General features: G+C 36.6%; 1 protein-coding gene across 3 annotated transcripts in view; it reads right to left on the reverse strand.

Moving 5' to 3' along the window:
- The window catches only part of PLEKHA5 (pleckstrin homology domain containing, family A member 5), a 281,368-nt gene that overhangs the window by 47,391 nt on the left and 208,643 nt on the right, over positions 1-25,334 (reverse strand). For 2 of the 3 annotated variants that reach the window (XM_006866015.1, XM_006866014.1), the window contains 4 exons: positions 22,301-22,766; positions 18,472-18,555; positions 13,228-13,347; positions 12,326-12,379 (listed from right to left, as the gene is read on the reverse strand). In XM_006866015.1, coding sequence (XP_006866077.1) covers positions 12,326-12,379; positions 13,228-13,347; positions 18,472-18,555; positions 22,301-22,766 — 724 coding nt within the window. The remainder of the gene's footprint in view (positions 1-12,325; positions 12,380-13,227; positions 13,348-18,471; positions 18,556-22,300; positions 22,767-25,334) is intronic. The other variant, XM_006866016.1, reaches the window with a different exon arrangement.

Here is a 25,334-nt window from a genome sequence, read left to right on the forward strand (position 1 = left end):
TAGCTATTTATTCAAAAGAATAATGTGACTTTAATAAAACACTTTAAAAATGTGGCTTTTGTTGTTGCTGTTAAGTGTCGTCGAGTCGGTTTTGACCCACAGCGACACTGTATATGGTTTCTGAGGAGCGGCTGGTGAATTTGAACTGCTGACGTTGCAGTTCAAACTAACCTTGTGGTCCAGTGCTTATCCTGCAGCACAACACCAGGACTCTAAAAATGTGTCTGGACTATATATTATTTCCCCTTTTCTTCAGGGAAGAAATATATATTAGTTAAAAACAAATGAACAAACAAACAAAAAAACCGCACAGCAACAAATTGTGACACTTCTATAGAATTTAAAAATATTTGCTATTTCTTAAGGAAAAATAAAAAGTGTTATTAAACTGGCTGATGCGCTAAGTACTGACTTGTTAAATGCTGTCGAGCTGGTTCCAACTCACAGGGACCCTGTATAGAGTTTCGGAGGAGAGGCTGGTGAGCTTGAGTTAACCCTGCAGTTCAAACTGACCTTGCAGTCCAGTGCATTAACCCACAGCGCCACGTCAGTACTAGTTATGAATCCATTTTATTGAAAGAAAAAAAAATCATGAAAGACTCTTGAAAGCAGCAGAACAAAAGGAATTAGTTTTACAACTAGAAGGGTAATCTCTATGTACTCAGAATCTCATTTAAAAGCCTAATTTAAAAATGATTGTTTTGCATGAAATACCTGTCCGGTAATTACAAGGAAATTTTGAAAGACTGGATAAATGCTTGTCCAAATCTCTTTCATCTAAAGGTTTTTTTGTTTTCCTTTAAAGTCACTGGATAAATTTGATTTTTATGTTAGTACCTTAATTTTTCTTCCTTGTTTAATGTCCCCGTAAATTTCAAGTTCTATACTATTATCTGAGGAGCTCTGGTAGCATAGTGATTATAAGTCGGGTTGCTAAATTTAAGGTCAGCAGTTCGAAACTACCAGCTGTTCCTTGGGAAGATGAGGCTTTCTGCTCCCATGAATATTTACAGCCTCGGAAACCCTACTGAGGTTATGAGTCGGAACCAACTCTACGGTACATCACCACCACTCTATTATCTGATACTACCATCTTTACTACTAGCCTGCAAAGAAAACAGGGAATATTAAAGTAACTACAGATCCATTTATTAAAAATTCTTCATTATGGACATAAGTTTGAAATGGTCAAGTTTTTTTCTTTGCAAATATTTTAATGATACAATCAAATCTACCATCTGTAGGAGACAAAGCATTCTGAAAGTGAAAATCTTACATCTCTGGTAGTCAAAAGGGCATGTGTTCTTGCCATGAATAGGTAAATCGACTCTAAAATATACTTCATATTTAAATAAAAATCATCCTTTAGATAAGAGGATCTAAGGTTGTTTTTTTTTTTTTAAAGAAAGAGAGAAAGAGAAAGAAATGGTTGTAAATGGAAAAGTTTGAAACGGAAGGCACTATGCCAGAGTTAAGAGAGATGGGACCAACATGGACTGTCAGGAAACAAAAGGTCAGGATGTAAACCGTTTAGGAAGAATGTGTCAAGATGTAAACAACTCCTGGAAAAATGTGTTCATGACTATTATCATGTGTAACTGAACCAGCTGTCACCATGCATCTGAGTGGTAATTCATTCCTTCCGGGCTAGGTTTGCATTTCAAATTACTTCAAGCTGAAGCAGTTCTTATTTACAATCAATCATCAGTCCCTATCTTCCCTTTGTTATCTATGAACAGTGTAGTGCATTGTACCAAGTTAAGTCAAAAAGTATTGCTATAAAATAGCAAGAGCCTTTATTAAACCAAAATAGCAAAATGTGAAGCTTGTATTTCTTGACGTATCACCCACCTGAGTCTATACACTTCTGATGGTAGTGTTTCAAACTCTCTAACCCTGCCCACAAGAATTCTGTGGCCTTCTATTTATCCTGCATCAAAATGTCACTTTTGGCATACTTGAGGAACTCAAATCATATTCCTTCTTTTGGGAACAAATAGAAGCCTGAAGGGGCAAGACCAAGGCTACAGATCTTATTTCTTCCTCAACAAAATTCTCAAAGGACAGCCCTTGTTACTCTTGTAGAATGAGCAGGAGCTTTGTTGTGATGGAAAAAACTTCCTCAGTGCAACTTTCCTGGCATTTTTCCTCACCATTATAGTTTTCTATTTTCTTAGAACTTCTTCCTAATAGTAAGTCCCGTGATCAACCTGTGTACTTCAAGAAAAGATGATCTTTTTAGAATCCCAAGAAACGGTCACCATTACCTTCTGAGTTGACTCTCTGCCTTGAATTTAACAGGCCAATATTTAAATTGCCCCCCTCTTTTTTTAAGGCATCTTAGGAAATGAAGATAAGTGTATAGCTGGAAGCCTGTGGCAATACTTTTTCATTTATCCTCATATGTGACTGTAGTCATGAACACATTTTTTGTATACATCTTGACACATTCTGCCCACATGATTTACACCTAACTTTTTGTTTACTGGGAATGAATGTTGGCTTCACCATTCTTATGTTTGACACAATGTCTCCAGTTTCTGTTTATATTTTCCATTTTTGATCAAGCCTCCACTATGGGGTACAGTGAATGTTTTAATGTATCTTTTAGACATAGTCTTTGCCAGAAGGCTTTTTACTGATAGGTCTGGGTAAGAAGGTGAGGGAAGATGCTGATGGATTACATGATTCACTTGTGAGTTAATATTATTAACAGGATTGAGATTGTAAACACTTGGCAATCTAATGACTGGTCAATGTTACCATCCTGTTGGGTTTTAAATGAGCCATCTCAGATATACGAACGGGGGATCTCACCATCATCAAAGAAGAACCAGGAGTGGAATACATCTTTTGAACCCAGAGATCCCAGGGACAGAAAGCTGTGACACCAGAGAAGCAGAACCAAGAGCCAGAGCATGAGACAGAGTAATGGGCTTCTAAGCCCAAGGAGCAAGTAAAGCTGAGTCACTTTGGGCAGGAAGCTTGCTTGCAGAGTGGGGTGCCTCCAACCACTAAACTGGGGGAGCCAGCTTTGCTGATCCATGGAGGTGGAGCTGAGTACCTTTAGGCTGAGGCTTATGGTGGAATGGTGTGTCCTGTGTCCACTTCTCAGCAGACCTAAAAGACTTCTGTAACATTGGCTGGGCAGAGAGAGGTTTGTCTGTGGGCATGGCTGAGAAGAGGCTGTCCTGACTGGAAGAACTGTGTCCTGAGCATTTCTGTTCATGAATTGTGTAACTTATTAACCTCCCCAATAAACCTCCTAATGGTGAGCACGGTGTCGGAGTTGTGTGTGGCCATTGCAATGAATTGTCAATTCTAGCGTGTAGAGTGCTGTGGGATGGATGGTTGGTGCCATTTCTTTGCAGGCACCAACCACACAAAACGGAGTAGCTTTTCTAATGAAAGGACTCGTTCCTTCGGATTGTCAGTCAAAGAGCGCAGGATTCTTCCAGGAAGTGTTAGAGAGATGGAAACACTGTCTCAGCAGTATAAGGACTTAGATAAGAAACAATTGCTTCATTTTTTGTTAAATAAATGTTTCCATGAATTTTCCAGCAATACTTTTAAATTTACCCCTTCTATAACTGAAGCTGGTGCCAGTTGGGCAAGTGGTAAGTCACTTATTCCTACCCAAGTGGCTGAAGTATACATTTTAAAGGCCTTTATGCTGAAATTAAGGAGCTCTGGTAGCATAGTGGTTCCAAATTGGGCCGTGAGCCTCAAGGTCAGCAGTTTGAAACTACCAGCTGTTCTGCGGGATAAAGATAAGGCTTTCTGCTCCTGTAAAACATTTACAGCCTCGGAAACCCTGTACAGGGTTGCTATGAGTCAGAACTGACTCCATGGAACATTACCACCACCACCATGCGGAAATTGATGTTACCTACAATTAATCATTAACCTCTATCTTTCCTTTATTCTCTAGGTATGTAGAGTTCCCTCTGTTTGACTGACGGAATGGCTTCTATTTTTATTGGAGCTGACAAGCTCCTCATTCTATAGCGCCATATCAGGACACTTTGGAGCTGTAGTAGTATCCTTAGTAACACTTTTTTTTCACTCTTAACAGATTTTCTTCTTTGACATCATAATTATGGAGTTAAAAATGGCACAGTTGCTGATTTCCTACCATTAATTAAAAGATTTATCAGCTAATGTTTTAACTACTTAATGACACCCTTCTGCCAATCCCAGAAATGCTTTTGGATTTTTTGTTTAACTTATTTCCTCTGTGGCTTTGAAAATCATTCAAGAATTCTATTTTGTAAGCACTAACATCCTGCCTTACACTGAGCTCCACAAACATTTCCTGAGTGGATGAACTTTCTGAAAAAAAAAAAAAAAATGTATGTAAAATTACGGTAGAAACAAATGCTTAGGTTGACTGGGCTATAAAAACCACTTACATAAGTAATACAAAAGAGCGCTGTAAAAACATTTGGCATTTAAAGAAGGGTAGAGAAATTTTGATTTTAGTTTCCAAAAGGTTGGTGGTTTAAACCCACCATTGCTTCTTGGAAAATCTACATAGGGTCATGATGTGTCAGAACTGATTTCCATGGCACTTAACATTTTGTTAGAAGTAAATATATAACCAGTTAATTTCTCAGGTAACAAAGAGTAGCAGGCTCGAAACAGAACTATTACGCTGGTAAGTATGAGAAATCCATTAATTCTGAAGTTAAGTCAGAGTAAATTTTATAATTTATAATTTATAAATTCATCATAGCTTTGTGATAATGGGAAAGTAATTCAATCTGCTGAATTGTCTCATAGACACACATCAATCTCCTATTTTCAACAAAACCTTTTCAAAGTACCTGTAACTCCAGTGTCCAAATATTTTAAATTTTAGTATGTGCTGGTGTTGGGTAGACAGTATTTCCAAAAAACAAGACTTCACAAGCCTGTCTAACTTAGTTTTGCCATTTTAATAAATCTCCATCATCTGTGTCCATAGAGTCCTTGGATTCTTCTGGGTAGCCTGCCATTTGTTTTTCTACTTGTTCATTAGGCCATCAGACCGAGAAAGACTGGTGTCAGTTTGTCCAAGTCATAGTTGGAGATGAGATCACACTTTGCCTGTGGCTCTTGGTTCTGTTGTTTGTGTCCGTGGAGTGATTCCCACTCAGGATGACCCCATGTATGCAGCAGAGTACAACTGCTCCGTGGGGTTTTCAAGGCTGTGACCTTTCAGAAGTAGATCACCAGACCTGTCGTCCTCAGTGTCTCTGGGTGTGTTCAATCATTAACTCCTTAGCTAGTAGCTGAGTGCTTAACCATTTGTGTGTCATTTCCCTCCTTTGTCAAGTTACTGGAGATCAGAAGAAATCCCATGTCATTTTTACACCATGTTTACACTACAAATACATTTTCAAAGAGGTTTTCCTTAAAATCTGGCTATATATAATGTTAGCATAGTGTTCAAATACACCACTGGATTAAATGCAGCCTCTTATGCCTGGTCTGGTAATCTAACCACCAGAGAGCTATTAAAAAACATTTAATAACCAGTAGGCTGCAAGACCTATCAGTTTGCATTTACTGTATCTTCCTGTTGAGTATCATATATAGGAGGTTACTGTAAGCTTCTATTGTTTGTTGCTATTAGTGGCCCTATGCAGAACAGAAGGAAACACTTCCTGGTTCTGTGCCATCCTCACAGTTGCTATGTTTGAGCCCATTGTTGCTGCCAGGGTTATCAATCCACTTCATAGTCTTCCACTTTTCCACTGACCCTCCATTTTACAAAGCATGACATCTTCTATAGGGACTGGTCCTTTCTGATTAACATATCCAAAGTTTAAGAGATGGATCTTAACATCCTAGCTTCTAAGGAACATTCTGGCTGTCCTTCTTTCAAGACTATAATCCAAATGCATTGATTCTTCTGTGGTCTTCTTTATTCATGTCTAACTTTCACATGCATAGGAGGTGACTGAAAATACCATGGTTTGGGTCAGGTGCACCTTAATCTTCTCAAAGTGACACCTTTGCTCTTGAACAATTAAAAGAGGCTTTTGCAGCAGAGTTGCAAAAGTTTTAATTTCTTGCCTGCTGCTTCCATGAGCACTGATTGAGGATCCAAGCAAAATGAGATCTTTGAAAACTTCAATAAGCTTCTATGGGAACCCGTTATTCAAGTTTCAAACAAACGACTTAAAATTTGTTACCAGTTGCCACTCTGACTCCTGTATCACAGTTTTGAGATAGTTAGGCCTTTCTTCTGAGGAGCCTCTGTGTAGATAACTTAACTATCAACCATTTGTACCAGGGACTCCACAAGACTACTGTTTGTGAGACTACTGTGTGTTGTTGATTCCAAATCACAGAGACCCTACAGGACAGAAAAGGACTGCTCCACAGGGTACAAAAGCAGACTGTTACATCTTACTTCTGTGGATCAGCTGGTGGGTTCGAACTGCCCACCTTCCTGTGTGTTTTAAACACTGTACCACCAGTTATCTATATAGTAGTGTCAGGACTCCTGATTATCAAACACTTGTTTAGTGAAAAGCTTACATTCTATTTGCCCTTCTCTTTTCTCTCCTCAACCACTCTATCACTTCCAAAGAATAACAGGTGAAACATTTAGCTTTTCAGGGGACGAGATACCATTACAACTGGTGTTAATCTGGAATTTACATCCAACATCCTGGTAAGTATTAAGTCGTGGAAAAACTTTACTTAAGGCTTGAAACTTTTGTTCTGCCCTCTTTATATTCTGTTAGGCAAAATAATAAATATGGAAAAAAGTAATAAATGCTATGCCCATAGATGGTATTTTAGGATGAAGTACGTAACCCAAAGTTTCTCTATTAATAATGTTCAGTGATGTAGACAACTTTGAATATTCTACCCTTTTGGGCTCTAAAGCATAACAGTGTACTTCAAAATGAAAGAAACTTTGAAGCAATAACAACAACAGAAGAAAAGTCTACCAAGTAGCTATTGTTGTTTTTAGTTTTTAAAAAAAACACTTCAGTACATGGCTTGTCTTCATACCAAGAAACCAAATTTTACTCTAAAGCTTTATGATAAAGCTAAAGGTACTAAAAGTCCAAGGTTTTTGGACTGATTATATAATCTTCAGAATCACAGATATGTTATTATCTTCTTTACTTATATAGATTCCAATAGCATCACAACAAATTTTATCTCTTAAGCTATTGAGAGACTACTCTATGGCTCTTTTTTCATGGATAATGTTAGTGATTAATTGGGTCTTAATTAATTAGAAATTTTCTGTAGACAAGTATGACATCTAGTAAGGGGCAGCAGGAAGATTACATTTATGTTGCTGGCCTTAGGTTTTTCTGATGATTCATTACAGCATGAAGAGAAAGAGAAATGGCAGTGAGAATCAATTAGTGTACATTCACTTGGTAGAATGTATATGGTGTACATTCACTTGGTATAATGTACAGTATAAAATGTGACCAGAGCCATCTCCTCTGACTTTCAGATTTTAGAATTTGTGGTTGTACAAAGTTGACAAATCAATTTACAAACTCAGGCAACCAATAATGCCTATAAAACCAACAGATTTGGTTATCTACAACTGATTATCGGCAGTAACAAGATTAAAAGCTGGAAATGTTTGAGCTGAATGAAAGTTTCCATTAAAATCCAAAATTATCAAGAATTATTTTCATATGATGCAACAGCCACAATTACTGCTATAAATATAGCTAATGATGCAAAAGTAAGTAATTTCATTTATATGTAAGTAATTCACAAAATTGTAATTCTTTGAAACCTTATAAAAATCTGATATATTTAAAGAGAGATTTTCTTTAGGAAATCCTAAGGGTGGGTATCTTAAGCATATCTGAGTTTCTGGGCAAAGCAACCAGTATATTTTAAAATACTGTCTCATTATTATCTAAAAAGAGTCCAGTTTAGGCCATCAGAAACAGTCTTATTTTAATGCAAGGTATCTTTGAGTCCAACTTTATAGTTCTATTCATCATCACACAACTTTTAAATTAGAATAAAAGAGGAATGATGGGAAGACAAAGACAAGCTAGGCTATGGATCACTCAGGTAAAGGGATGGAAGGCAGCAGGACCCAAGACAGAGAGCAAATGGTAGTACTTTAGATATATTTATCTTTCCTTTCCTAAGATTTTATAGCGTTTTACATCTGCATTTCCAGTTTTGATTTTAGTAAGGTATGTTAAAAAAAACAGTAAACACTAGGGTTATTTCATGAGATTACAGATAACTTCAGATTCACATTTATATAGTTGTTTAAAAAAAAAGGAATTTTGATAGTATATCATTATTTTCCAGAAATATCCCTAGCTTTATAGTCAAAGAGCTCTTAAGAAATTATTTCCATTATATCTGAGTAACTTGTTGGCAGTGAGGAATCTTTAGGAGCCACTTAATTTTCTGTTTTATTCCCTAGCATGTTGATTAGACTGCTTTCACATTACAATATGTAATATACACTGTGGTTACATTTCAATAGTGCCAATCTCTCAAAGGAAGATTTGAATCTGGACACATGAAATACTCATTTCTAAAACATTCCAACAGGAAAAATGATGATAAAACCATTTGTGGAAAAATATATAAATTTCATACTAATGTAATTATACCTTTAAAAATCAAAACAAGAAAAATGATGTTATCTTTTGAAGGGTTATGCTAACCACAGTCAGCTGATCTTTGTCAAAACACCTTAAATGTGGAAAAGATAGTCTCTTCAATAAATGGTGCTGGCAAAACTGGAAATCCATGTATATGGAAATACCATATAGAAAACAAATAATGTGGATTAAAGACCTATAATTACAAATATCATCAATGAAAAAATAGGGACAAACTCAGGGGTTCTAAAACATGGCATAAATACACTATGAAACATTACTAAAAGCACACAAACAACAAACATAATATAGATGACAGGGACTTCCTAATAGTTAGACACATATACATCAAAATATTTTATCAGAAGGATAAAAAGAGAGCCAACAACCTGAGAAAAATTTTTTGCAAAGGCATATCAGACAAGGGACTTATCTCTAAAATTTACAGAAAACTTCAACACCTCTACAACCCTAATTAAAAAGTGGGCATAGGACATGAACAGACACTTCACCATAGAAGACATTCAGGCAGCCAACACACATGAAGAAATGGTCACTATCACTAGCCACTGTTGTTAAGTAGCACTGAGTCAATTCTGACCTACACCGACCCTGTATATAGCTATACCCTGTATAAGGAGCAGCTGGTGAGTTTGAACCACCCTTCTTGCATTTCAAACGACTTTGCAGTCTGGAGCATTAACCCACAACCGCTAGCCATTGTTGATGTTATTATGTGCCGTGGAGTCGGTTCCGACTCATAGCGACGCTGTACAGGGTGTTCCGAGGCTGTAAATCTTTATGGGAGCAGAAAGCCTCATCTTTCTCCTGCAGAACAGCTGGTAGTTTCGAACTGCTGACCATGAGATTAGCAGCCCAATTTGTAACCACTACGCTACCAGAGCTCCTTTGTTGTTGTTGTTAAGTGCTGTCGAGTCGGTTCCGACCCATAGCGACCCTGAATAGGGTTTCCAAGGAGCAGGTGGTGATCTTGAACCACCGACCTTGCAGTTCAAACAGCTTTGCAGTCTGTCACATTAACCCACAGCACCACACCAGAGCTCCTTAGAGAGATGTAAATCAAAACAACAATGACATATCATCTCACCCAGCATTAAAAACAAAGTTCAAAACAACAGAATATAACAAATGCTGGCAAGGGTGTGGAGAGACAGGGACCCTCCTACATGGCTGGTGGAACTGTAAAATTGTCCAACCATTGTGGAAAACGTTATGGTGCTTCCTCAGAAAGTTACTAATAGAAATACCTAATGACCCAGCAATCTCTCTACTTGGTATAGAGCCAAAAGAAATAGAAACCAAGACATGAATAGATACATGCATACCGGCATGTATGTTTATCACAGCACTATTCACAACAGCAAAAAGATGGAGACAGCTGAAATGCTCACCAATGGAAGAGTAGATAAACAAACCTTTGGTACATACACACAATGAAATACCACACAACACTGAAGAGTACTTGCGAAACACTCACAACATGCATGAACACCTATGGAACGTTGAAGAATACCTGTGAAACACCTCATAACATGGATAAACCTGGAAGACATTATGCTGAATGAAATTAATCAATCACAAAAGGACAAATATGGTATGAGACCACTACATACTATAAAAACTCAAGAAAAGATTTTTATGCTAAAAGAAACATTCTTTGATGGTTACCAGGGGTGGGAGGGAAAGGAGAGTAATTCACTGGTTAGAGCAGGGGTGGGGGACTCATTTGGCAACTGCAGTTCCAGCCATCACTTTGTTGCTGTTGTTGTTGGTAAAGTGCCATTGAGTTGACTCCGACTCTTAGCGACCTTGAATAGGCTTTCCGAGGAGCAGCTGGTGGGTTTGAACTGCTGACTTTGTAATTCGCAGTCCAGTGCTGATCCTATAGTGTAATGCCATCATGTTGTTGTTAAGTGTCATTGAGTCAGTTCCGACCCATAGAGACCCTGTATAGGGTTTTCAAGGAGCAGCTGGTGAGCTTTAACCGCCAACCTGCAGTTCAAACCAAGTTTGCAGTCCAGCTGATTAACCCACAGTGCCACATTGTGGTTGTTGTTGTGAAGTGCCGTCGAGTCAATTCCGACCCATAGCGACCCTGTATAGGGTTTACAAGGAGCAGCTAGTGAGCTTGAACCACCACCCTTGCAAGTTCAAATGGCTTTGCAGTCTAACGCATTAACCCACAGCGGCCACACCAGGTCTCCACATTAGGAGTGAGTTAATTGAACATTTGACCAAATTATAGCTGGCTAATTTTTAAGTTGACAATTTTGTATGGCCTCTGAATGATATAAATTTTGGCAGAAATAAGGTTCCCTACCCCTGGGCTAAAGGGTAGATATATGTTAACTTGGGTGATGGAGAAGGCAATATAAATGAAGGGGGAAGGCAATATATGAGAAGAGGGAGGATAGCAGAAGAATGATGAAGACAGGTAAAGACATATTGGGGGTATGCAAGGGCTAAAGGGGATAGAGGTAAATAGTGACACATATACAACTTTGAAACAACAGTGTTTTCTGTGTAGATAAATGGACAGAGACACAAGCTGAATGAGATATGGGTGGAAGAGTGGGATAGGTATGTATGTATATACATATCCCCCAAATAAATAAGCTTGATAGAGAACATTTGTATATTGCTAACTACAGGGAGGGTAACTGTTGGTGCCGGGAGGGGATTGCAATCACTGAGGTGAAACACAGTATATGATTTGCGGACTGTAAAACTGATGATTGTATTTGTAAATCTTCACTCAAATCACAAAAAACAGTTTAAAAACTGAAGGGTTATCCTAATGCAAAACCTCTCTTTAAATAGAAATTATTTAAAGCAGTACATTATTATTTTGTTTCAATCAAACAAACATAAATATGCAAACATCTGTCTTATCACATTTTCTATAGAAGTCTTTTACTGGAGAAAATATTCATTTGGACATTTTAAAACAAACTAGAATAAAATTTAGCCTTATTTATTCAAAATTATGCATTAATTGAAAGAAATCCTACGTGTAAGAACATACTGAAAGTTCCCATCACATTAAAATTAAGTATTAACAGAACACTTCATAAAAACTAAAATAAGGGAGAGTCAGTTCTTCATGAACTGACTTGATTCTGAACATTCACTTTAACCAATCAAACTTATTGTCACCACTGAGGTAAAGCTAAGAATGGTAGGTTACTTTAATAAAAATATTTTGGTGAAGACCATACACTAGAAGGGGATAGTAAACAGAAACACAAAATTAAGTTTCCCACCCACCTGGAAATATAGACCACACTGCAACCATCTCTCTCTCTGTCCTTTCAAAAAGACAATTCATAGCTTGTTGTCTGTTCCTATAATTAGGCCAACTACTAGCTTAGATAAACCTCAGTGAAAAAAAGTTTCCTTGGGATAAATGAAGCAGCCTAGAGAAGTCAACTTCAAGGGACCTTTTTACACCCCCCCGCCCCTCCGCCTTACCTCTACAAATATTTCTTTCTCCCTGTTGATTATAATATTCCTGAATTCACCTGTTTAATGCAGGATTTATTATTCTTTCACTTGTAAAAGCTCAGAGGGCATCTTGTATTACTTATTTCATAAGTAAAAAACATGTTATTAACTAAAACTAATTGAAGTATCTGAGTAGCTGGAAAAGTGTCCTATAAGTTTACTAGGTATGATAAGTAAGAAAATTCTACAAATCCCACCTGATGATCCAAATATATGGTGTTCCTTTGAAGATGATGCGAAAGAATTTCATTCTAGTAGGCACCAATCAAAAAACAAAGAGATAGGGAAAGAAGGTGCAGAATTCATGAAAAGACCAGTTTTGAAATAAGAAAAGAAAAACAGAGTTTTCTAGAACCTACTATATATTACAGTGTATGACAATTTTCACATACATGCTGCCCTGTAAATGGTACAGATGACATATTAAATCATTATAAAATCACTTAGTTTTATAAGAAATCAAGTAGACAAGCACACACATTGAAATATGTAAGCATAAAAATCCAAGAAAAGGCTTTAGCAGATTGAATGTTAGAAGATTTACATTAAGTTTTTTCTGTAATATAGCACTACTTCTTCCAATAAGATGTTTTAAAAGTTAAGATGTCCATGTATTTTCTCATATAACCAGAGGCTATTAAACCCTTTGAGAAATGTTTAAACTCATTCATTTTTTTCATCAAAATAAAATATATATCTTAAAAAATAAGCTCGAGACAGTATTAATGAAACCATAATTAATTTCCAACTTAATACTTTCCTGGAATTAGAGGGCATCTGAATAGCCATTTTACCACATGTGGAAGGTATGGTATTAGCTGATAACAATATTATTTTGAAGACTATATGCATCTCTACTCTTACAGCCAAAGTTGGTGGGTGGGTGGGTGTCAAGGTAAGAAGAAATGCATCCTACCTGTAGTTTCTTTCTCTAGTATATAAATAAGTTGCATTCTCAAAGGGTCAATAGCAAGTCCTGATTCTGTGGACGCACTGATGGTATAGATTCATGCTGAATGCTAATGACACTGATCATTAATGAGTGGCTCAAAGTAAGTGATGATGGCAAACAACACAGGGAGATCTTTTCATAGCTGACCTTTGGACTGTGGGCCTCAAGTTTCAGCTGCATGAGCTGTGCTAACGTATGTTCCCGGATACTACTCAGTTCAGCTTGCTGCCGTCTCAGCTTTATTAGCAGCAGCGTAAGCTCCTCTGGCTGAAGGAGTACAATTTAAGAATCCAAACAGTGGAAAACAGATTAATTGTTGTCTTAAGTGACAGATATTAAACCAAGATTTCTTGGCAAGTTTCCTCTTATGGTTGACATCAAACATAATGCCTAGGCACTATGATGATAGGTCCTACATAAATGCATAGATATCTAGGGAAATAGAAGGAACAGTGTTACTTTAAAAGATACAGTGAAGCAACAATATATTAAGGCATTTCTCTCCGAACTCATGAGAGAACATTTAAGTGTCATGCATAAAAAAAACAAAATGATCAAATACCCACTTAAAAAAGGTTTGTACATAAGATCTATTAAAAAGAGAATTATTAAAAGACATTTTAATTTTAATAAGGTATTTTTAAAATGCACTTAAGACTTTTCAAGCAACAGAATGATACCTGCTTGTCCAACAGACCATTATAGAGAATAGAAGATAAATAAAAAGAATTAAAAGTCATGTAACACTTGGATGATAATATTAAACTCAATACCTGGGATATTCATTGCGTTCCAATTATATTTTTAAACGTCACTTAGTGCTTTCAAAACATCTATATAACAACAACAACAACAACAACATCAAAATCAATTTTACTTTACCAAGAAAGAAACGATTTAGTATACATAAAGTTTCCATGGCTGGATAAACCTTCCTTCTACACTCTGGGAATGCAGAGAACCTTTGGTTCTGACTGGTTGGCATGATCCCTAAGGGGAATGAAATTTAAACGGCGGTCGGAAAATCTTAACAGGCCAATCTAATGTATTTTTCTTTTAGAAATGCAGTAAAGTAAGGTCACTGACAATCTCACAAGCCATAAAATACTACTCAGTGTTTCTCCGAGCTTTGTTATGATTAAAAACTGTAGGAATTCTACAGGGAGATGCTTCTCACTTAAGTGCTACAGTGTGCTCTTACAAGTCCACTCTTTGATTGATTTGTTTTGCCTATACGATGGCACCACACTAACTCTCTTCTGTTCATTTGCTATTATTGCTCTTCATTTTCCATAAAATTCTTTTGTTTTTTTTACAAAGACACAGAAATATATTAACTTTTTCATTGGAACCAAGTTACAAATTATTGCCTGGAAGGAAAAAAATACCAATAGAAGTAAACCACAGGTACCGTATTATTTTTTTTAGATGAAACTAGTTATCTATAAAAATGAGACTACTGTTTTGTTTTATTAGATAGTCAAAGAATGTGTACTATGTGTGTGACACTTGAAAAAACTGGGTTACAGAAAATGCATTTCTGCCTGCTTTAATTCTAAACACACTGAGTGACCTCACAACTCAGGGATATTATTCCATATATTATGATAATCATCAAGCTCATGAGGTCTTGCCAAGGAAAAGATAGGGAGCTAAACAATGTACATACTCTGAGATCTAGATTGAAGAGAAGCAAATTGAAGAGGAATAGTGTTGCATTCATGGTTAAAAAACAAAACAAAACAACACTTCAAAATCTACCCTTAAGTACAACACTGTTAATGACAGAATATCTATATGCCTACAAGGGAAGAGCAGTTAATAGGACTATTATTATTCAAATTTATGCACCAACCACTAATGCCAAAGATGAAGAAAAAACCCCAAGATTTGTAGGCTTAAATTGATAAAAATCAAGATGCAATGATAATTACTGGTGCTTGGAATGTGAGTTAGAAACAAAGAAATAGGATCAACAGTTAGAAAATCTGGCCTTGATGCCACAAACGAGGTTGGAGATTACATGACAGAATTTTGCAAGACCATTGATCCATTCATTGTTGTTGTTATATACCATGGAGTCGGTTCCAACTCCACTGTACAGGGTTTCCAAGGCTGTAAATCTTTACGGGAGCAGAAAGCCTCATCTTTCTCCCACGGAACAGCTGGTAGTTTCAAACTGCCGACCCTGAGGTTAGCAGCCTGATTTGTAACCACTACGCTACCTGAGCTCCTTTTATTAGGAGTACCTTTTTTTAACCAACAGAAACAGCAACTATCCCTGCAGCCCATGCCAGAGGGAATGCTCAGGAATCAAACTGACTACATCTGTGAAAAGAGGCGAGCGAAAAGCTCAAAAGCATCTGGCAGAACAAGGCCGGAGTAAACTGTGGAACAGACCAACTGAAGCTGAAGAAAAAGCAACTCCACAAAGCTAACATATGACATTCAGTATATCGCACCGGAATTTAGAGACAATGTTAAGAATACGACTTAATGTATGGACTACTAATGATGATGAGCTGTGGGACGACATTGAGGACATCGTCAATGAAGAAAGAAAAGGGTCATTAACACGACAGGAAAGAAGGGAAAGATCAAAATGAATGTCAACAGAGACTGATGAAACATGATCTTGAAGACAGAGTAGTTAAAGCAAAAGGAAGAAATGATGAAGTAAAAGAACTGAACAGAAGATTTCAAAGGGAGGCTCAGGAAGACAAAGTACAGTATGAAAATGTAATGTGTGAAGATCTGGAGTTAGAAGACCGTAGAGGAAGAATATGCATGGTAATTCATGAGGTGAAGGAACTGAAGAAAAATTCAAACCTCAAGTTCTAATTCTGAAGGATTCTCTGGACAAAATTTGAATGATGCAGGAAGTATCACATTAAGATGGAAGAAGGAATACCCAGAGTCACTGTGCAAACAAAATGGACTGATGTTCAACCAATTCTGGAATTATTGCATAACCAAGGACCAGTGATAAGAGAAGAAGTTCAAGCTGCACTGAACACATTAGTGATAAATAAAGCTCCAAGAACTGAGAGAATACAAACTGAAACTTTTCAACAAACTGATTCAGCGCTGCAAGCGAGAAATTTGGAAGATAGCCCATCTGGCCAGCTGACTGGAAGAGTTCCATATTTGTGCCCATTCTACAGAAAGATGATCCAACAGAATACAGAAATTATTGAACAATATTACTAACATCACATTCAAGTGAATTTCTGCTGAAGATAATTTAAAAATGGTTACAGCAATACAGAAATTTAAGCAGGACTCAGAAGAGGCTAGTAAATGAGGGATACTACAGTTTATGTCAGATGGATGTTGGCTGAGAGCAGAGAATACCAAAAAACGTCTTTACCTGTGACTTACTGACTACGCAAAAGCCTTTGACTAAGTGGGTCTTTACCAAGTATGGTATTGCGGAAAATGGGAATTCAAAAGTATTTAACTGTGATCATGTGGACAAAGACTTGAGGCAGTTGTTTGAACAGAGCAAGCGGATACTGTGTGGTTTAAAATCAGGAGAGGTGTGCATCAGGGTTGTATACTTTTACCAATTTATTCATTCTGTATGCTAAGCAAATAATCCAGGAATCAGGATTATATGAAGAATATGGCATCAGAATTGGAGAAAGATTCACAAAAATCCTCACAACTGGACCAATAAGTAACATCATGATGAATGTCGAGAAGACTGAAATTGTGAAGGATTTCATTTTATTTGGATTCACAATCAATGCCCACGAAAGCAGCAGTCAAGAAATTAAATGTATTGATTGCGCTGAGCAAGTCTGCTGCAAAAGACCTTTTTCAAAGTGTTAACAAGCCAAGATGCTACTTTGAGGACTAAGGTGAGCCTGACCCATATCATTATATTTTCAATCATGTCCTATGCACATAAAAACTGGACAATGAATAAAGAAGACCGAAGAGGAGCTGATGCACCTGAATTATATTGAACATGTTCTTAGTAAGGACCAGTTGGAGAATGGTATCATGCTTGGTAGGTAGAGGGTCAGCAAAAAAGAGGAAGTCACTGACACAGTGACTGCAACAATGGACTCAAACACAGCAACCACAGGGAGGGTGGTGCACAGTGATGGTTACAGTGGGCTCAAACATAGCAGGCACTGTTGGAGAAGATGGTATCGGGCCTGTTGTATTCAGGGATGCTATGATTTGCAAACAACTCGACAACACTTAGCAACGATGAAACCTAGACTGTCATTTGGCAGAAATACAAAAAGAAATCTTGAAACTTTTGTTGATTAATTATGGAAGATAAAGGGATTTTCAAAAAGAATGGTGGAAACTAGTAAGTTTGTTAGACACTTAAATTCTGAGGCCAAATAAAACGTAGCACATGGATTAAAAAAAAAAGAAAAAATTAGTAGAGGTTATTATCAATACATAAATATTATCCTAAATGTCCACTAGAGGGAGCACGGCAGACGATAAAATTTCATGATAAATTTAGCTACATTTTATGATTAATGCCTATTTCTTTTGCAAACCAACAATCTAATGTTTTAAAATTCTAACATTAAGATTTCTAGTTTTAATTAAGAAATTTAAAAAGCAGTTAACATATGAAATGCAAGTAGTTTAAAGTCAGGAAATTGTTATATCTAAGCAAGTAGAAGATGGAACATAAGAAGGCTGGCAAAAACACTGACGATGCAGTAGTTTGATTACTGCAGGAAGAAAATTTTTAATAGTGATCAATGATATGGTGCATAAATCACATTTTCACTGAAATCAAGACAATCTGGTAATATCAAGGTATAGTTTCCTTGATAAAATAATGAAAAGCTATCTGTTCTCTTTAATTTGAAGAAAAATAGTAAGAGAACTCTTTCCCAATTTGAAGGTGCCACTGAAAATGAAATTGGTAGGTACTTGCTTTGACCCAGTTTTTTAATACTTTATTTTTCTGTGTAAGTACAGAAATAAGATTCTTTTCACTCTAAAATAATTTAATGATATAAAACAATCTGCAGCACAAACTTAAGAGATATGTAGTTTGATTACAAATGGATCCTTCCTGGATTTGTTTCATTAGTGAATTATTATAATTTCTTTATTAAGGAAAAGGAAATTAACATCCAAGGAGTACAGGAACCTACCAAGAGCTACACAATAAATCTTCAAAATAGAACTATATGTAGGCAGTCAGGCATTTAGGGTAAGTCACATCCTCTAAGACACTGAAATAGTTAACATGATTTCATCAAATTTTTCTGATGAGCCTCTCTTCTGCAAAAGTAATAATAAATGGATTTTCTTTGGGATGCATTTCTCTGAAAATTCAAACTTAAAAGCTATGTCAGATATATGCTCTTGTTTAAAAAATGTGATAAGGTAAGATAGCATACTCACTGTTTTTCCTTGAAGGCTCTGGGAACTAACAGACTGTAAAGTTAGGCTTGCTGGCATTGACCTTCTGTCAGGCATGTAGACATGCTAGGAACATAAAGGCGTATTACAAATTCTGTGGTTAACACACACAGTAACACACACACACACACACATATAAAATTTTTTTGGGTCAGTATCAATGAAGAAAAATCTTAAATTTGAAATATGAAATATCATGTAAAATTACTAGAAATGCGTATGAAAGGAGATGGATTAGAATATTTCTTGTTTGGCTAAAATACAGATGCTGATGAACAGAGTTATTTTATGTAGTCCAGTTCAGCAGTTCTCAAACGTCTTGGTCTCAGGACCTCTTTATGGACTTAAATAAAATTTCAGTGAGAAGCGTGGCATTGCTCTACAGTTTTTCAGATCGTTTTAAGGTCAGCTGTAATAGAAGCTTCTGCAGTCAAATGTTGTGACAGAATCTTTTAGTTGAAGCATGCTTTTATGAAGAAAACCTCTCCCTATTGATACACACAGTCTGAAAACAGAAAAGAACTTTCACAGGTTTTTATGAATAATTACAGACATTCATCTTTGTTATTATCAGAGTGGTAGTTTCTTAAAGGCTAGCTACGATGTGATTATCTGAAAACATACTAATGAACCTTTTATACTATTGCATTAACAGTCATTGGTCTATTTGTGCTTTTAATGAATCGTTTACCCATGCTCAACTGTATACCAAATGCTGCTGTTGTGTGTCACCAAGTTGGTTCCAACTCATAAAGAACCTGTGAAGGGTTTCTGAGGCTACAATCTTCATGGGAACAGAAAGTTCATCTTTCTCTTGTGGAGCAACTGGTAGATTTGAACTGCTGACCTTATTGTTAGCAGCCCAGCTCTCAATCCACTAAATTACCAGGACTCCTTTGGTATGTGGAAAATATCTGTTCATTGAGTTACGCACATCTTCCAAATGTTGACACATTTCCTATCAATATACTGTCTAATGAATCACATTTGCTGATACTACCAACCAATCTCACTAGAAAAGTATTTTAAGTGTTGGGCAGCTGTCAAGCAAGCTCACAGTGGCAGATGAAAACTTCTCCAAACTTTAAATTTTGCTTGAAAGTTTGAATGTTGCCATCAGCAACAGATACTGTCACAGTTGTTTTCCTTAAAATGACAGGCTCACATTTCACTTTGGAAAAATAAAATGAAACAAAAAAAGTCTATCACTGTAAGCAATAATTTGTTGAATGTAAAACTGATGAGCTGCTCTGTAAACCTTCACTCAGTTTTCAACAGAAGCTTTCAAAAAATTTTGTATCAAATATCCAAGTCTAAAGAACCATAGTTTGTCTGTTATTTGTTCTTTCAAGTAAAAATGGTGTCCCATGAGAAAACAAGCTAGTCCAGTTTGCAACTAAAATAGTCACCTGTGTGTTTTCTCATGAGACAACTGTTAGTGTTTTAGTATATGACAGAACTACTTTCCACATTTCACACAGAATATAGAGATGATAGTAACCAAAGATGAAGATTCAATAAAGTTATTTTTACTGTTTTATAATCAAGGGCATTCTTAAGGAAAATTGTTTTTTTAATCTTATCGTTTTACTGTGCATGTACAGCAGTGAAATATAAAATGGCCCAGTACAACTTTGAGCCAACTAGTAGTTTCCCCCATCACTATTTCTTAACCACTGTTATAAATGTTAACTATAAAAAATGCAACTATATAAGCTAATTATTATAAAAATGGTTTTGAGCTTTCAGGCTCCATAAAATGGTCTTAGTCTTAGGGGGCCTCAGAAACTCCATAGGGGTGTGTGGATCACTGAGAACCACTGGTATAGATGGAGAAAGATTACAGCATAATCTGAAAGAACAAATTTGGCAATGCTGGAGAAGTTTTGTGGGAGTAAGAGGAGTAGACATTCAGTTGGCTGGAACTTGACAGAGAGCACAAATTCATCTCATAGTTGATGTTCAAACATTTAAAATTCTGGCTAAGAATGTGAAAAATATTCACAACCATTAGAGAGTGTAATTTAGTAACTTTTAACCCACATATTATATAATGAGCTTCATCAGATTTTCTTCAACAGTATTTTGCACAAATGTGATTAGCTTCTGGATGTACAAAGTGATAAAATATTGAATTTTGGTATAATGGAGTTCAAAGGGAGCATTTTTTTTTTTTTTTAAAGAGAGGTACCCTAAAAGAAACAGTTTTTATGGAATTACCAAGCAGTTTCTTTAGGCAATAATGCAGCTGAAGGATTCAGGCTGTCACAAAGCTAAGAAGAAAAGGAATATATTTTTAAATGGTTTAATGCCAGAAATTCATTAGGATTAAATAGAAATAACAGGAAAAAAGTACTAATAGTCATCAGGGAACTCAACTGCTTCAGCATTTTGAAAAGCTCATCGATATAAAGCACACTGCAATTCACTGCAAATAATCCAAAAAGCAATGCTTAAGCCAACTTAAGGTACAAATCAAAACATGATTTCTGTCTATACCTGAATTTTTGGAGTGTACACTATTAAGTATTGCTACTCTAATATCAAATACATTAAAGAAAATATGTCTCAATAAAACTTAAATTCAGCTGGTTAATATTTTAACTCTTAAAAAGAACAGGAAGAGATTGACATAAGATTGCAGGTTTACCATAAAACGGAAGGCATAGAATTTGCAAGTGGGTACAGAGTCAGTAAAAATGCACGTGCTCTCAAAATTCCAACCGAAATGGAAGAATTCTTCATATCAGGGAGGAACAAGTTTGTTTCCTCAGTGTACTGGGTTGATAGGGATGGATTGAGACCTTGGTTATCAAAAATGGGGGGCTATAACGACATGAAGCGGCTGGTTTACAAGCTTTCATAAGTGTGGTTAGTTTCAGAATGAGGGAGTAAGGTAGAATACCCACTGAATAGTTTCCTCCCCCTTTTCCAGATGGGTCTGGTGAAAGGGGATGGGGGATGATGGTGACAGGATTATATGATTCATTTGTGAGTAACTGTTAGCAGGATTAATTGTGATTGCTACAACTGTAATTATACAAAATGTGTTACTAAAAGGGGGCAGTACTTAAATCTTTTATTTTAGGAACTGACAATTCTAGGACCATCAAGAAGGAAGAGCATGAGTAGAGCGTGAGAATAGCTACCTAGTAAAGCGGTGACAGCTGAGATGGTAGCAGAGGTGGTGGCATGGAGAGACAGAGCAACTGAGACTCTAGGCCCATGGACTGAGTAAGGTTGTATAAGCCTGTGGGCAGGAGGCTGGTTTGCAGGATGTGTTCTTTGGACATTTAGATTAACACATATTTTTTGTTTCGTAGGTGTACATCAAATATTTTTGCTTTGTTCATTTGTGAAATATAAGATGTAAATGGAGGGAAGTTCTTGCAGGGAGGGGGTTGTAATCATTGAAGTGAAACAAAGCATATAATTTGCTGAAAGTAAAGCTGATGATCTTGTCTGTAACTCTTCACTCAATTCACAACAAAAAGTTAAAAAAGAATGCATGTGTTCTTAATTTAACGGAGAGCTGATGAGATAAATTGCTAGGCAAAGAAAATGCATAATGCATTCTCTCAAAAGAACTGACTCTATGCTCCTGAGAGATGAAGAATTGCATTAAGTTTTATACATGAGCTCTTGATACTGCAGAATATTTTTTATTTCCTTTTTAGAATAAAAAAGAACTGCTTTGCCTGTCTCCATCTTAGTCTCATCTTTCACATGTAAAAGACATAGTGCATTAAAAACATACAACATGGCATCTATAAATTAGAGAGGTAAGACACAAAATAAGCAAACATTTTACCTTAGGGTGATGAGCTCTGTGTCTGCGGTCTATCGTCACATCTCCTCTCTGAATTGGTGAAGACACCTCTGATCTATATGTTCGCTGAGGGGAGTATCCCTGGTAAGCAGCTATTGAACCATGGGAAGGTGATGTGGGAATAGAGTGCATCGTCTGGTCGGAAATATTAACCATGGTTTTAGGACTACTCAAAGTACCGTGTCGAGGGAGTGTGCTCTGCTTATTATAAAACTGACGCTGTTGCCATTCATAGAGCTGCCACATTGTGTCATCTCTCATCGACCTCCGTTTCTCCTCTGCTCCAGGTCCTAGCATCTTGTCATGAGCAGAAGGGGTTACACTGCAGATGCTTTCAGGCCTGGTCTTGCTGTTTCTTGGGAGTGTTCTATAACCTTCTGGGTAGCGGGTCACAATCTGGGCTCTGTGGCTTGGCATGTTTCTTGGTAATGTCTGGTAAGATAGTACTCTAAAATGAAGAATGAAAAGAAATGTGAAAATGAAGGAGACAGCTGTTTCCAGATACTAAATTAAAATAACGGTCTCACTACCATCGAGTTGGTTCCAACTCATAGTGTCATAGTCACCCTGTATAGGGTTTCTGAGGCTATAAACCCTAATGAGAGCAGAAAGACTCATCTTTCTCGGGAGGAGCAACTAGTGGGTTTGAACTGTTGACCTGAAGGTTAGCAGCCCAGTGTTTACCTTACAGCACCACACCAGTTAAAATAGGTTTCTTTTCCTCTGGTAAGTAAAATTAATATTGTTGTAGTTGTTAAGTGCCGTTGAGTTGATTCTCACTCATAGTGACCCTGTATAGGGTTTCCAAGGAGTGGGTGGTTAGTCAATTTTGTGGTCAGCAGAGTCCATAGCTTATCCTACAGCCCCACTCCAGGACCCCTGAAATTTATATTAGGACTAAATTTTTTAAAAGATAAAAATATCATATAAGGCATAAATTATTAACAGATTTTAATCTTTCTTTGTTCAAATTGGTAGTTAAATCACTTACACAAAAGGCCATTAATGCTACACAAAATATAGTTTGACTTACAGAAGAATTCTTAAAACTACATTAAAAAAAAAAATCAAAATGTTCAAGTCTAATCTCAAATCTGACTTCCTATTTTGTGTTTATATAAACTCCCAGAATCTTATTTTTACCTATCTCATTAGACCAGTTAATTAAGAGTATGATAGATAACTGAAGTTTTTGAGTTCTATCTGTAGAACACAAAGATAGGAAGTAAACTACCATAGATGTATGTCAACTACCCTGAAAGCATGTCTACTTCGGGAAGGAGGTACACTAGTGCATTTAGGATTTGAAGAAGTAATGTCCCTTGATAACTTTTCTGAACTTGGGGGTAAAAAGATATTATATAAAGAGGAAACACTTGACAGGAAAATATTGCAGATAGGAAACTGCAAATCTCAGGAATTCTGCAGTCTCCAGCATAAAAATGAATACTTCACTTCATGAACGGTTTCAACATTTATTTTTAGATTTTAAAAGCAATCTAAAAATTGTTTATGTACAGCAAGCATTCAAAATATAGCTATTTTAAAGTGCCTGTTTCTTATTATGGATACGAATCATTTCGGTTTCTTAAAATACAGAGAATGATATGATTTCAATTCAGTTTTCTTTGCAACATTTTGATGAACATACTCTTTTGAGTTTATTGAAACTAACTTGTGCTAACCTCCTGCTAGGCCAAATACATTATAAGAAAATGCATTTTAAAAATCAATGAAAATTTCTACATAAATTGGCATTTATTTGGGTTTCCTCATCATTTTTAGAGATGATATAGTTACTATTTACAACATAAGCTTTTTTTTTTTTTTTGTACGCCAACAAAATCTAGATTAAAAAAATAAAATAAAATTACAAGTAATCCTTTTCTATGGAGCTCTGTGGTAGCGTAGTGGTTGCGAACCTCAGGGACAGCAGTTCAAAACTACCAGCTGTTCCACGGGAGAAAGATGAAGCTTTCTGCTCCTGTAAAGACTTACAGCCTTGGAAACCCTGTACAGGGTCGCTCTGAGTTGGAACTGACTCCATGGCACATAACAACAATCATTTTATACTACCATCTCCACTGGAATAAACGTGTAATTCCACCACAATCATTTAATAAAAAATAAAGACAGCAAAAGATTAGGAAGGACTTAATATGGTACTATGGGTTAATGTGCTGGACTGCAGAGTTGGTTTGAATTGCAAGGTTGGTGGTTCAAGCTCACCAGCTGCTCCTCGGAAACTCTATACAGGGTCGCTATGGGTCAGAACCGACTCGATGACACTTAACAATAACCTTTTCTGTACCAAACTTTCTTAAAACAGCTAAAAACCCTGGCTGGACATGGAAGTATATTTATGTTGGGTTTTTTATATTTTTAATTACTAATTTTTAAAAAAACTTTTTATTGTGAAATGGGTGAAAATTTACAAAGCAGATCAATTTCACATTCAACAAATCATACACACTTTTTAATTTCATCTCATTGATTACAATCCCCTCAATGTAACATCACTTATCCCACTTCCTTCCTTTGTTTTTGTTTCCAATCCTCCTTCTTTCCCCACCCTTCTGAACCTTGTCCTGGGCAAATGCTGCCCCTTAGATCTCCAGTGCTATGCATACTTCACTATGTCAGTCCCCTAATGTTGCTGTTGTTGTTGTTGTTAAGTGCCACTGAGTTTGTTCCGACTCATAGGGACCACAGTATAGGATTTCTGAGGAGCAGTTGGTGGGTGTGAACTGCTGACCTTATGGTTTGAAGTCCAGTGCTGATCCTACGTGGCTGAAAATTAGGTCGTGGGGGTCAGTTCAGTTTCAGACCCAGAAGGTGACCAAAGGCCACAGTCTTAGGATTCCACCAGTCTCTATCTGGCCAATGAGCCTGGCCTATTTTTTATGATTTTGAGTTTTATATCACATTTTATCCCACTCTGACCAGAATCTTCTAACGTGATCCCTTTTAGAGCAGCTGGTAGTGGTAGTCAGGCATCACCAGGAAATGCATAATT

The sequence above is a fragment of the Chrysochloris asiatica genome, unplaced genomic scaffold (assembly GCF_000296735.1).
Source record: "Chrysochloris asiatica unplaced genomic scaffold, ChrAsi1.0 scaffold00086, whole genome shotgun sequence".
NCBI classification, from domain to species: Eukaryota; Metazoa; Chordata; class Mammalia; order Afrosoricida; family Chrysochloridae; genus Chrysochloris; species Chrysochloris asiatica.